The sequence below is a fragment of the Limanda limanda genome, chromosome 20 (assembly GCF_963576545.1).
Source record: "Limanda limanda chromosome 20, fLimLim1.1, whole genome shotgun sequence".
In the NCBI taxonomy this organism is placed as follows: domain Eukaryota; kingdom Metazoa; phylum Chordata; class Actinopteri; order Pleuronectiformes; family Pleuronectidae; genus Limanda; species Limanda limanda.
The window spans coordinates 12318870-12334292 of record NC_083655.1 but is presented as its reverse complement, the minus strand read 5'-3'; the positions used below and the strand labels follow the sequence as shown (position 1 = coordinate 12334292).

Genomic DNA, 15423 nt, shown 5'->3' with positions numbered 1-15423 from the left:
AAAACTGAAAGTCACCTCTGACACTTTGTGGCCTTTGTTGCCGTAAATTACCTCAGTGCTTGATTAAAGAAAACGTCAAAGTGTCTAAGCTCTCAAGTTGCCCAACACTTACTCATCCACGCATAATCTGACATTAACGGTTACGCATACACAACACATGCGGTGACACATTCACACACAAATTCCCACTCACTCATCGGCCTGCCGGTTAATGATTGGACTTTGGAGGAGAGGGAATTAAATGGTTGACTAGGCAGACTTTCGCGAGATGTTGGGCATCCACGTGTTTCTTCCACCTCTTCATCCCACTCCTCCTCCTCCTCCTCCTCCTCCTCCTCCTCCTCCTCCTCTCTTCCCTATCCTGCCTCCTGCCTCACCATTATGCATAGTAATGCCTTTTGAATTGAGCTGTTCATTCAGCCAAGCACAGATAAGTGCTGAATAGAGGGATGAACACAATAAAGAAATCAAAGAAGGAACCTGGAATAAGGGGGGGGGGGAGGGGGGGGCGACGAAGCTTTGGACGAAAAATGGTTTTGTTCCCACTCTCCCTCCTCCGTTCGCTCTCTCGCTTCTACCTTGACAAGGGCAAGGAGACGAAAGTGTCAGGTGGACAAAAAGAAGTAAAGTCTTGTGCATTCGGCAGTAAGCCGAATACTCAGCAGATATACGGTCCTCAAAGTTTTAGAGGATTGTGTTTGCAGCTATGTACAGTAATGAGCTTAGGGGTGATATCAGGCCTAACGCTTCTGAGAGGTTTAAATGGCACGCAGGCACGCAGGTCGTTCCGTCTGTGTGCACAAATCCATATGGGCTTGCATGTGTGCATTTGCTTTAGGTGCTTCAGTCTTGTACCAAGGACCACTGGCGTTTTGCAAACAAAATGGTGAAGGACGAATAGGGGATACCAGAGTAGATGCATACAAGGTGTGTGTGAGAAAATGGCTCCCATGCCCTGAATAGCCTTGGATGTGACATTAGACCGTATAAGGCATATGTGTCATCTCAATAGCTGGTGACAAAAGGTTAGTTCATAGATTCTATATACAGACAAACGACATGACAGCTCCACAAAGGCGAAAAATCAAACCATCATCTCACTTAAGTGGATAGAACATGGAGCAAAATATAGTCATACATATATTTTTCTCATTTTCATAGTTCATTCAAGTGCTCATTCCAGTACATTTGCATTCATTAGTTATTTGATCCTGTAAATGTGGTGAGACATCATGATTGACAGCTGAGACAGACATGATTGGTTGAGTACATGTATCAGTGAGACCTCGACACCAGCACCTACGCCCAGTGTATTTTGGCTTAATTTTTGCTCAATGCCAGGGAGTTGAGACACTTTGTCCATCTGTGTATACAGTCACAACTATAGTTGTATAAATACTTTTATAAAACACAATTGGAGATGAATTGACTACAAACTATAAATTGGATGCACAGCAGCTTGTGTTGTGAGAGATAACAGGGAAAGAAGGCTTCCGTTGTTCCATGACTTAAAGGTCAAGGGTGTAAGATTTAGGTGAGTGGGATCTATTGGCAGGAATTGAATATAAAATAATCCAAGTGATGTTTTGACTAGTGTGTTTCATCTAAATTGAACAAAACAATCTTTACTGTAAAATGGTCCCTTTACATTTACATACTTTATATTTACATCAGGAGCGGCTCCTCTCTACGGATGCCGCCATGTTTGTTACGAAAGCCCAGACTGGACAAACTAAACACCTGGTTCACTTTTATGTTTGGAAGGGGAGGATGAGGTGAGGGGTGTTCAGCTGCAACATGCAACTTCACCTCTACATGTCACTAAATCCCACACACTGACCCTTTTAGCCCCGGATCTTCAGGACCTGTGCACTTACAGAGAGCAGGCGTTAAAGAAAGCTGAAGGGCTTCCTGATGACTCATATGGAACAGGATGAATTTGGAGCAGGGTGCTAATAAGAAAAAAAGAAGTGTGTATGTGTTTGTGCGCTCAGTTAACCTTTCCTGGATAAACACAGATTAAAGCTGAAAGTGAAGGGAGAGAGGAGATAGAGGAGCCGTTCCCCTTGTGTCCACTCCCGCACTACAGTGGAAATTCAGCGGCTCTGAGCTAAGGGTGAACTCCTGACCATCTCCTGCTTTGCTGATAGCATATCTTCAGGGGTGCACATTTGGGTCACAGGGGAGTCGGCTTAAAGCACACTGTCTTGAGCTGGAGCTTTTTCCTCCCTCACTCATTCACTGCCCTGCCCACTTCATGTCTTATCGAGAATAACACATGGCCGTCTAGAGTCTTGCTCTTGTCTAGTTACCTGCTAGGCTATGCATGGTGTTCCTCCATAGCAGTCCGTGCCAACTCGTCTGTGTGTACGTGTAGAAGGAAAGCATGGGGTGAGGGGTTATGGTGGGTATGTGTATTTCAGAGAGGAGGGGGGAATCACAGAAGTGTAAATAATGCAGGGGCTATGGTGAGGTGGATTAGTGGGCAGGTGGACGTTCATCTCATTGTGTGCAAGGTCAAGTGAAATGAGAGACATTAGGGGAGCAGAGCAGAGGAGGTAAGAGGTGCCAGCATAACTTTGAAGATTCAACTGCACATTTCCATCACTGTCATCATTTCATCGCTTTAGAGTGCTCCGTGGGGGAGAAGAGCAAAGAGACTTTAGGCTTCTTAACTTTGCTGAAATGAAACATACAAAATAAATCATCATGAATAAAGCATCATCATGTGTATTCATATGTCTCCTTTAAATCACGATGAGAATGCAAGCCCTGCAGTCTTTTTTCGAATTCTTGCAAAAATCGTCTCTGTAAAGATTTAGTTTAAGAACCATTAAATATAACTTGCCCTTGGATTTGTGACATTTGCTGTTGTTGGCTAAATGCCGGAAATACTTACCTTGCTTCCTTTCTTAAAAGTGCATGTAAGAAAGTTTATTGTGATATAACACAACAGCAATAGGTTTGATCTTCTGTCTTACACGATTGTCTCTGTGTGTGTGTATGTGTGTAGTTAAGTATGCAGCTCAACAGCCATTGGCCCATTATCTTACCTGCTTTGTACATATTGGTTTTCTTTGTAGACGATAAGTCAATCCGTATGTGCAGGGATTTCAGATGTGTATAAGACGGCTCTAATATGACGAAGAAATCTAAACCTCATCAGTCACGAGCCACGAATCCTCAGGGACCAACAAATCAGCCTAAACATGAAGTGATGTGACCACAGAGAGAATGTACCTGAGTTTCAACTTCGATACAATTTCCTCTTCCCGCCCCCCTGCAGCCAGGCTGTCTCGTGGAAGCCATATTAGATGTGTAGCCTCGTAATTATGTTGTATGTTTTGTGAGTGTGAACCTTTAGGGCAGAATATGGTGAGTGTAACAAAACACTGAGTCCCAAAGCTGTTTGTTTGACTGCGGGATTGCAGCTTTGATGTATTTAATTTCATTGTGTACGTGACTGTTTGTGTTCGCAGGCCTTCTCTGGGAACTCCAATTCGGAGAGCGCCGTTCGCCATGAGCTGCAGCAGGGAATCGTGGCTCGCTTCTTCCGGCTCGTCCCGCTGGACTGGAGCGAGGAGGGACGGATCGGCCTGCGCATAGAAGTCTACGGCTGCTCCTACTGTGAGTGGTGACAAACATACGCTCAGTGTGGACCACTTCATGGTGTAATATGCGTCAATATTTATAATTACCGCTCCACACGGAGAGCCTAATGACGTTATGTCAGTCCAATAGTGTCACAACAGGTTTCTTTCTTTATTACAAGCTACCTTCTTATAGCAATCAAACACAAACCCAGATTAAACACCTATCTGGAGAAATATAAACACAAAGACTCAGTGTGCAGGAATGTGCTGTGCAGTTACACACTGACACACTCACACCGATACACTCACCCTTTCTCTCGCTGTCTAACAAATGTATCATCCAGGGAACTGACTCCCGCAGCCTTCTTGCTCTCATCCAATTAAAGGCCGCCAAATTGATTTTGATAACAATTTCCAATTATAGCGCCGCATAAATTTCAGTTATAAGTGACACACGTATATATCTTTCAACCCGCAGATGCCGTTACACCCTGTGTGGATGCGTCAGTGTGTGAATGCAAGAGCACATTTGCTTCGCAGTCAGTCAGTCAGTCGTCAGCCTTTTGATTATATGACCCTTGTTTCATTTCCTTCACATAAAATAAAAATCATCACTGAGAAAGATGATCAGATGTTCAACAGATGCACAATGACGTACACACACACACACACACACACACACACACACACACACACACACACACACACACACACACACACACACACACACACATACATACACCTCACACAACTTCACTAAATGACACACTTGAAATTAATTTAGCTGCGTTTGTGCTTCCATAAAGAAAACGTATTAGAATCACTCGAACCTCTCACGGATTTTACTGTGAACCATGAAAACAGAATATAGAATATATTTAGCAGATATGCATGTTATTATTCAATGCCACATTTTCTTTGAAGCCACTTGAGATGTGAACGGCGCCGCGCAGGATCACTGCGATGGTTCTGTTTTTCCTGCTTTGAGAAATGACCACAATGGAGGCAGAGAAGATAGATTTTTCAAACATCCACATCCTGCACACTGACAGACTTAGATAACTATGGACACTGATGCAGAAAAGTTTTTCACTGTTAGCAGCAAATGCAGGAAAATCTCAACAAGATTTGTTCTGAGCTTTATAGAGAACTGTAGACACGATCAATATCTTCCGGAGCAGTGGAGCTGGCTGTCAAGCACCGGCAGTGGTGTGTGACATGTAAACAAAATTTGGCAGGACATCATTACATACTGCATCCGGTACTGCACAGGCAACACCTGCAAAGAAAGTTGATAAACTGGGGTTGTGTCCGAGTTTGCTTTTTAAAACTGATTGTCACTATTTGTCACTAGCTTGCTTCATGTAAAAGTTACTGACACTTATTCTACAGCTCATCCACAGACGTGTTGGTAGTCTTCAAACAACCTGCCAGGTATCCAGGCTCCTGCAAAAAGGGTTTACTAAAGGACACCATCCGCCAGCTGTAATTGCCATCTGAACGTGTGGAAGGTTCTTGAAAGGACAGAATCTCATCTCTTTCGATTTCCATTTCTTTTGATTATCAAGCAATTTATTTGGGTCATGGTGCTGTGCATGCTGGTTCACTGTCACACTGTCATGGGATACCAGAGTAGAGAAGAGTAGCTATAATTGTTATGCTTAGACCGTCCGCCTCCCAAAAATGACATTACAGATCTGTTCCGGCAAAATTCAATTACATTATATTGTTAGGCACCCACTAGTGGTTATAGTTATTATGACGGGAGCAAAGGAGGAAGTTAGATGGCGTGGTACAAAGATCAAGAGGGTAGGGGTTATGGTGAAGACACACTGAGGGGTGTGTCAGCCAAATGAGCTGAGGTGATTCAGGAGGACGTTCAGTTTTAAAACCTTTGCACCATTTTGCTATAGTTTGGGCTAAACTTATTCCAGGTGACACCTCTACTGGCTTGTGAAGCGACCAAAGAGGAGGGGGTCAAAAGTCGTGCAAAAAAACTCCAGTGAGCTGAAGTGAGTGAAACTCACTGACTCTCTTGAAATGTCCACAGCCACAAGTTAGAAGGGCAAGGCAATGTTGGGCAATTGATTCATTGTTAGTTGCTCCTGTGCATGACGGCAAATCTTGCTATCATTTGCACAAAGTAGAAAAACATTTTAACTCACGAAGACTCCTCTAGGATCCCTTGGAACAAACAGGAGCCTGTTTTATGAAACTGATCGTCACTGTCATTTTTTCATTTCCATGTTTATTGGAACACGGTGACATTTGATTGTTTCATAAGCTTACCTGGTCCAGTACGCTACCTCTGGTGCAACCTGCATATTTGTTATTGTAACCATGACAACAAAGACCAGGTACGACGTGCAGGTGCTATTTCAGGAGAAGCTGTGCTTTCCTGACTATGACAAAATGTCTGCTGTGGAAAAGGTGTTATGACAGCTATCAAGATATGAAAGAGGGTCAAATAAAAAAATCGGAATTAATTCAAATTTTTATCTCCGCTTCAAAATCCCCACAACATACACAGCGGTGGAATTAGACTGAATGAGACGGAGTAAAAATAAGAATACATATTGAGTCGCTCTCTTTTCTGCCTCCAATGCTAATGAGACCTTGGATTTGACCATTTGATAAGAGAGATGGACAATTTTTATAAACTCTGTCTGAGGTTAACAACAACAGCTAAAATTATAGGTTTATTTCTAGGCCCATATGTTGTCGCCCATCTGAAATCTGGTTTGTAGTTATATATCTGTTCGCTTGGATTTTTTTTCTGAGTGAAAAGAAACTGAATCTAGTTCATAGACCAGACCAGAGTAAATTAACTCGAAGTGTAAAACCCCCCTTAGAGTCAACTTGTAAATGTTTCTCATCTCTCTAATTCAAATATGAAAGAGAGGAGAAGGACAGGGAAAGAAAGGAGGATGAAAAGAAAAAGAACAAAAAAGAAGTGGTAGGAGGAGAAGGAGGCAAATGAACTGTAGATGCTATGCTCCCAGAATAATCATCAAATGTTGGTGGTACAAGATAATTCTGGGTTGTACACAAATTGAATGCAATACCCTAATCTGACTCGTATGGACTGTGGAATGAAAAGCTGTGAGTGTGTGTATGTGCCTGTGCCAGAGCCAGAGGCGATAAAGGAGTCATGATCCGCCTTGCTGCGCGGAATTTACATGCTCATTTCCATTTTGATTAACATAGGATCAACAGAAAATCAATTATTTCATAGATGAGTCAGGAAATATAGTAGAGCCAGAGTGCAAATTAAATTTTCTGTACAAACTCAATCACTCTCATGCAAGTCGAATTTCCAAAGGAGGCAAGCGTATCAAATCTGACTTCAACCTGTGGCCTATTTATGCCAACAGTGCTCCAGATCTGTTGTCGGGATGATGTATCACCGTCATCTGTCGAGTCTTAGAAATGTACTTATGTAGATTTTGTTTATGGATAGCGTCTCTCTATCTATCTCGGCAGTCGGACCGAGGCCAACGCATAAATAGCTGAAAGAGGATTGTTGTCTTCAAGCTCAAGGGTGTGATATGTATGAGGCAAAGGGAGGCGTGAATATAATATCACAGAACAGAACACTTATATTCATCATGCGGTAATTGAGTGATTACATTTTGCTCATTTTTGTCTTTATTCTATAGCAAAAACAATGACAAGATTATCACCAAAGCGTAGAGTCAAATCAAAAATGTGAATATCGTGTTCATCAAATCAAATATATTCAGTTTCCAGTTATACAAAGCAGGCAAATCCTTTCAAAGTTAAGCAAAGGTCGCTCATACTGCAAGTAACCTCCGTTTTTCATGCTCCCAGCCTATTACTTTGCCGCGTGTGCAGTGGATACAATTAAACACCAGCACTATTAAATGCCAGTTAACTGCACATTGAGTTTGCCTCGCAGGTTGCAACTCGGTCGTGTCGCTGAAAATTGGCTGATTAGCACAAAATAATGAGCTGGACGCAGACAGTGATACATGTGTTTATAAGCAGGCTGGTGTCAGACAGTTCAGTGTCTCTAGACCTAAAATGAATGCAGAGATAAAACCAGTACTTTACCTTTTTTCTCTGGCTTTGCAGACCATTCATCCTCTTGTTGCTATATAACAGCAGAATACAACAATTATCGCTTGTAATTATCAATTATCTGACACAGGAGTTGCCTTTATTTTGAAATGAACCAATTCCTTCTTGCTATATTATCAAGGGCCTGTATTATCATGGGTCAAGTTGAATGCTCACACTGGGTAAAAACCCTCAGGCACCAGGAAATACGGTAGTGCTCTTCACTATATTATATACTAAAGTACGGTAAACAGCCATAAAACTGTTTTTATAGTTGCATTTTTCCACACCCACTGTTTTTCTGGGGCTTTGACAGTGAAATCAGCCTCTAATTTCCATCCTCTGATAAATACTAACTGCCAGTTTCATCTATTTAAAGATTACATTGGCTCTCACATGCATCTGGGAATCTCGTTCACCCTCCTGCGCTTCACATCTCTGCTGGAGGAACACCATCTGGGTCAGGGTCCAAAATGGCACGGTCTCCTGAGTCAGGGTCTGAAAACCTTGGCCGGCTCGCGGGCATCACCGTCACAGCTGCCCTGGATAGAGACATAGCAGTCCCCCCCCCCCTGTTACTGTGCATCACAACTACGTTCCTGCCTCTTTCTCCTTTATACTCTCCACCACCCGGTGACCTGCAGGTGGTGGAAAGGCCCTCCGTCCTACATAAAGTCCTCCCTCCTGACATGGAGCACTTAGTTCAGTTGGCAAGCGTCTTCTGAGCAGCACCACCCAGATGGAGATCTCATAAAACAATTGGAAACCTGTCAGCTGGCGCCAGTGTTTGCAGCGTTCGCCGTGACCCAAGATGATGCTGAGAGGTGCGGGGTTGAAAGAACCAGGGAGAGAGCAGGGAAGAAAGCGAATGATGTGATGGAGGGATGAGGATGGGGGCTTAACAAATGACAAGTGGGGCAGAGAGGAGAGTAATGGAGAAAGACAAAAAGGAAAGAGAGAGAGAGAGCAAGAAATAGTGCGAGAGAAAGAGCGGAGAGGCACATGGTCGTACCCAGTGAGCGGCAGCGTGAGATCTTTTCAGAAGCACTGACGGTGGAACAGAGGGAACAGATGTAATTTCCCAACCCCCCCACCCCCCCTCCGCCAAAACACCACCACTGCCACCACCTGCCCTCCCCAGGTATTTATTATAATAGGGCAGGCTTGTGTGTGTGTGTGAGCAATAGGAAATAGAGCACGTAACCGTGCAAGAGTAGTCAGTTTCCCAAGCCCTGTTATCCTATCATATCCTGAACACTCTTTTCTACCTTCACCAACCAATCAGGCACACCGCACACACATACACAGACACACACACACACACACACACACACACACACACACACACACACACACACACACACACACACACACACACACACACACACACACACACACACACACACACACACACACACACACCACACACTTGTGTTCTCCACAATCCACTTGAGCAGCTGGGGTGACGGCAGTAAGATTGAAGAGAGCCTCAAACACTGCACTTTTCTTCTGCTCTTATCATCTTCACAAAATCTCCTCCATCCTGTTGCGGGTGTCCTCTCCGCCCTCGGCATCTCTCTCTCTCTCCTGTCATGTAAAACTCTCGTACTTGCACGAGTCAAAGTGTATTGTAAATTCACGACAGATTGTTAAGTGAGGATATTTTCTTTATCTGTAACGGCAGTCGTATTATAGAAGATATGAATATTCAGTTTTTAGCATTTCACTTTCACCTAAATAAAACCATGTTTAGAAATGACCCCATTGTTTCGTACATTATCCTGACTTCGCCTTTCTCTTGTGGAGAACGACGCAGGAGATTCAGGTTTGTTTCAGGTGTTTTCACGATAACAGTGAAATCGTTGTTAACAGCACATCAACATCAGCGTCGACCCATGTCGCCAAACAGGCTTGAATTTTGTTGTCGATTCAAAACATATTGCGCTGAAGTTGCAGCTATTTTTAAGTTTTACACCTATGAAATGTAAGCAATATCAACTTGGAAATCATTGGAAAGTCTGGAGCAACTGACTCTGACATTGCCTCGTCACATTTGCCTTTATAATAATAATTTCAGGGGATTATCTGGGGTTCAGTCTAAAAGCAGCGGGTGTGTCTAACATGCCTTGCACCCCAACACAGATGTTTTCAAATCTAGCTGACATGATCTCAGCTCTAGTTGAACTTTGGTTGAACTTTTATCAGCCAAGAATTTTGGGGTCAAGTTGTCATACTTGCAATGATCGCATCTAATTGCCTGAAAAATGATTTGCATACATATTTGAATTCACGCCATAAAATTGTTCCCACGTGCAAAAGGTTCAAAGAAACCAATGCATTTTGCAGAACCCATACGATGCACAACCTGCTAAGGAAGATATTTATTTTCCGTCAACATATGTCACCTCTCACTGAGAGCCATTTTCGTAGCGGTGCCGTTTGAGTCTGCATCCGCTTTGCATTTGTCATAGTAGTAAAAGCACAGGTATACGTATACATTTAATGGTGTCTCTGTTTTTATTCAAGTTTCACAGCAAAGCCAGTGCAGTGCTCTGGTGGGACAACGTGAAACCAAAGCAGCTAAATGACATTCAGCCATCGTTGATTTTGTTATCTGCTTTTACTACAGCAACATTTCAAAATGTCTTCTATGAAAATACCTCTTGGGTACATTATATTCTGAAAGAATAAAATCTCTATCCTAGTTCTAGCAACCTGGCATTTTTTTCTTCCTACACACTCAGATGGCAAACACAGGCGCTAGATATAACACTTTAGCCCTTTGCCTCTTCATGCTGACATAACTTAATAGCTATTTTTACCAGGTGATATAAAAGTGTTGGGATGACAGATTTGACTTGAGACTTGACTAATCCCTTTCTTTCTCTCTTTCTCTTGTCTTTCCTTGTTATTATCTCTCTCTCTCTGTCTCTCTCTCTCTCTCTCTCTCTCTCTCTCTCTCTCTGTATCTCTGTTGTCTTCCCTCTGTTTTAGGGGCGGACGTGATCAACTTCGATGGACAGGGTGTGATCTCGTATCGTTTTAAGGTGCAGGATTTACTACCTTGCTTTTTGCATGGTATTTTCACTAAACCATAAAAGAAATCAAAAAAAATACGACTTGGAATAAATCCTTTCTGAGCAGGCAGCTCATGGCAGGCATTCTAAATTATCTAGATAAGTTATAAAGTATGTAAATAATATTAAAAATTATATATATAATTGGATTGTTGTAATAATTTTCGTGTTCATTATATTTGTCTGAATTTTTCACTTAAACATTTGTGCAGATGAAGAAGATGAAGATCATCAAGGATGTGATTGCACTGAGGTTCAAGACGTCCGAAAGCGAGGGTGTGATCCTCCATGGCGAAGGGCAGCAGGGAGACTACATCACCCTGGAGCTCCAGAAGGCAAAGCTGCTGTTGCAGATAAACCTGGGTGAGCAACACATTCATGTCATGAACACAGACAAAGTAAGGAAAGTAATTCTATCGAAAGCTGAATGGTTGTCAACTAGTAACATGTTTCGTGAAAACACTCAAATACAAACTCAAGCAGTCCTCCTGCTCTGTTTGTTCTGTTGGTCGGATACTATGTAATAGGTGCTCAGTCTAATGCCCGCAGCTGCTCTGGGTGAGTTTGTGGCTCACTGACAGTGTGATTATTACAATCTTTTATGGCTCGCCAATAACCCTAAACTCTTGAGATCAAATTTATGCCACGTCTGTCAAGCAGCCCTGTCACCTTGAAATTACGTTTCAATTCCTCTTAAGTGCAACTTGCTAAATGGAGTGCAACTAAACTGCAGCATTGTAAATGGACTGCATTTATAGGGAACATTCCTGGCCCTTAATAACCACTCAAAGCATTTCACACAAAGTCACATTCACCCGTTCACTTCGATGGCACAGCTACACACTGTCGGCAGGGTGACACACTGACGACACAGCCATCCGGGGCGATTTGTGGTTCAGTGTCTTGTCCTGGCCAAGGCCATTGGGGATGGGGATTGAGCCACTGACCTTCTGATTACTGCACAAACCGAGCATCCATTGTCCACGTTTGTGGTTGGGTCTCAGCAATTTAGGCACTTTGGTTAAAATTAAGGAACGATCATGGTTTTGGTTAAATTTTGAATTAACAATTGTGTGTTTTCTTCTGTATTAAACCTGACGATTCTTTATACTTAACCAGAAACAAGTGCTGTAGGCATGTAAGCAGATATTTTGACAGTTAAGATTTGACTGATTTGTTCACTATCATTGTATATTGACCTACAGCATGGAAAGTATGAATATATCCTCACTGTGTTAATGCTGTAATGCGGTTTTGTTGTACAGAAATCAATTTTTTAGGAAGCAGGAAATTATCATGACTTTAGATAAATAGCACAGACACAGGTTTTGAAGCTTTTACTGTGTAAACAGTAGCCACAACGATCAGTATGTTTGTGGAGCATCACTTGCTGTTGTTGACCAGCTGTGTTATTGACAGATCTGGTTTAAACCTAAAGGATGTCTCGCTGCTGCACAGACACAGTGGAGTTTAATGACTAAACTACTTACCTTATGGATATAAAGACATTATAGGTGTCCTACAAAAATTATTCTCATGTATTATGATGCAGTTTGCCTTACACGTAAATCGACCTACTTCACCTTTTAGGAAATTACTTTCACATGCGTTGCTTTAAAAAATATATTCAATTGTCATATTTTACTCAACATTTTGATTAATTTACAGTCTGTGAGTTATTTCTGATGCTATTAACTTGTGGTTTACAGGCAGCAACCAGTACGGCTCGATCCTGGGTCACACCTCTGTGACCACCGGCAGCCTCTTGGATGACAATCACTGGCACTCAGTGGTGATCGAACGCTACCGCCGCAACGTCAACTTCACACTGGACAGACACACGCAGCACTTCAGGACCAACGGAGAGTTTGACCATCTAGATCTGGACTATGAGGTGAGGAGCACATGATGAGACCTAACAAGACCTAATAATACACATGTTTATACGTGTTTGAACACAGATACAGGAGGTGACAGTGGAATAAGCCATTTTTACAACTGTTAAAATCACATTCGCTGCTCAAACATATCATGAAACAAATCATCTCAATATAAAATTAATAAAACCTCATTTGAATGCCAAATATTTCACCAGCCATACACTGATAAGCAGTCATGTGTGACTTCAATTAGTGAAAAGGAAACTGGTAGACCATGGAATACGTGCATAACTAAAATGTCAGGTGAAATACTCAGTTACCTCAGTTTCTTCTGAGTGATGCCTTAATGTGTGTGACCTGATGTCAGTCCAGAGCAGCTAACTGTTTAAAGAACAAATATATTCATTTTAGTTACTGTTAAATAAGCTGCTTTACTAAAAGGTCGACACAATGTGCCCTCGGTAAATCAAATTCTCATTTACCATTAGAGAAGCAAACATTAAGTCAAGTCAATTTGTTTAACCCATGATTCACATACTGTAACCTGTTTCCCTGCAGGCAGTGGTAGTACAAATGGAGTCCTTATGCAATTTCCCTCAGGTGGAAGTCCGTCTGGTAATTTCCTGGTTCCGCAGACAGAGGGAAAGAGCTTGTCTGCAGAGTACAAGCAAGGCAGTAAGAGGGAGGAAGGTCGATAATACATGGTCCCTCAGTGACTTAAAAACAAGGAATTACATTTTAAAATCAATTCTTAAAACCACAGGTAACCAGTGGAGTTAGGCCAGAAATGTTCTTAGGTTTTCTAGTTCTTGTAAGAACCAGGGGGATTCTGTAGAAGTGGGGGATTCCACTGAAAGAAAGGAACGACTTAATTCGTGGCACCATCTGGATTTTAGAGATATTTCAATTTGGCGATTAAAACTTGAAAAATGTATTAAAAAGTTCAGGTATGAATAGAAAGGGACTTCTGGCCATGCACATGGTTAAACAGCAAATCCTGGGAAGCTAAGATACAGCTCACACAATACTGCTGAACTTCAGCTGGGGTTGAACTACAACTGATTTAAAATTGTAGGCACATCTCCTAAAGATTGAAACTTCTTGTTAAATTGTTGAAATATCTGAACACAAATATAGTTTGGTAAATCATCTAAGGGTCAGGAGGGGGATTTCATTTGATCTAGGATACCGGATTAAATATATAAAAAATCTGATACACCTCAAAATGTGGTGAAATAAATGGAGATGGCATGATTTCATAAGATATATTTACATTTTGTGAAGCTATTTAAAGCTGTCTCATTACATTAATAACACTTATTATTAAGTTTTTAGTACTTCTACAAGCTTCTTGTTATGCTCATCACTGTCATTAAACTCATAGGTCGTGGTTTCCTCAACTTAAAGGCTGTTACATTGTGCAATGTGGCAGATCATCATTGTCAAAATCTGGTAGAACAAGAGAAATCCCATGGACCAAGCTGCTGCAAAGCCTGATAAGTGTTTTTGAAATCATCAACATTCAGTGAAGAGATGATTCTCTTGTCAAGGGCCCCTCATAGACTCGGGCGAGGCAATGTCAGGACAATGGTGTAACGTAATGATGGATTGAGGTAAACATCAGTCCTTGAGGAAACTGAGTGAGAACTCTGGTTTAGGAGCCTGCTGGTGCTCAGAATATTGTGTCAGAAACAACCTGCAGCCTACTAAACTGCTGGGAGTCCAATTATCCTAACTATGAGAGACAATGTCAACCTAAGTATATATCTGCTCATTATGTATCTATATGTGAGATGCTGTTTCTCTCACTTCATATTCTCATTACCTCTCCTGACTCTCCAACTGCCTTTTTAAACCACTACTGATGGTAGCTCGACCTTCTCTGCCTTCACAGTGCAGTGATACCACGAAGGAAATTGGATATTGGTTTCACACTGTACTATAATGCTAATCCATGAAATGCACATAATTAATGTCACTCAGTAATGGAATGCAAAGCATTCAGCTAATAATACTTAAAACAGGAAATTGATTTTGGAATGCATAATGGGTATGGAAAGCATTCGTGTGTGAGTGAGTGTCTGGTTAATCCATATATGAGTGAATGCCTGTGTGTGTGTGTTTTTATATTTGTATGTTTAGGTGCGAGAGTGTTAACAGGCACTGCTGATATCGCTGATCTATTCACGTGTTAAGTAGGATACTGAGAAATGGGGCAGGACAAACCCCTGTCCAATTAAACTTAAGCTGTCGAATTAAGGGGTCTTCAGGGAAATCTGTACAACAGGGTGAACCAAGAGGTTTTGTGTGTGTGTGCGCGTGTGTGTGTGTGCGTGCGTGGTGAACCCAGACTGGATCCCAACACTGTTATTGACTGAGTCCCCTTGCAGATAGCAAGATTGTGGCTGGCTTTTACTCAGAGTCTACTACTGTACTCCATCTCGTCTACACACTCCCTCATGGAGTCGCCTTTGTGTGTGTGTGTGTGTGTGTGTGTGTGTGTGTGTGTGTGTGTGTGTGTGTGTGTGTGTGTGACAATGTGTGTGTGTGTGTGTGTGACAATGTGTGTGTGTGTGTAGACTAAATATCAGGGTGCATTTGTGTCCACCCTCGGCAGTAATTACTAAGACTAGTGGAGCATCACCACAGACATATACAAACATGAACACACACACACACACACGCGCACACACACACTCACACACACACACACACACACTAACACACACACACACACTGAGATAGTCCCATATCGACTGGTAATTGCACACCACCCTCCATCATCTTGTCTCC

The 15423-nt window shown here is 42.1% G+C and overlaps 1 protein-coding gene across 1 annotated transcript in view; it reads left to right on the top strand.

Moving 5' to 3' along the window:
- Positions 1–15423, top strand: part of cntnap2a (contactin associated protein 2a) — a 326430-nt gene that overhangs the window by 176208 nt on the left and 134799 nt on the right. The window contains exons 4-7 of the mRNA XM_061094189.1: positions 3480–3627; positions 10668–10720; positions 10963–11113; positions 12460–12644. Of these exons, the coding sequence (XP_060950172.1) occupies positions 3480–3627; positions 10668–10720; positions 10963–11113; positions 12460–12644 (537 nt within the window). The remainder of the gene's footprint in view (positions 1–3479; positions 3628–10667; positions 10721–10962; positions 11114–12459; positions 12645–15423) is intronic.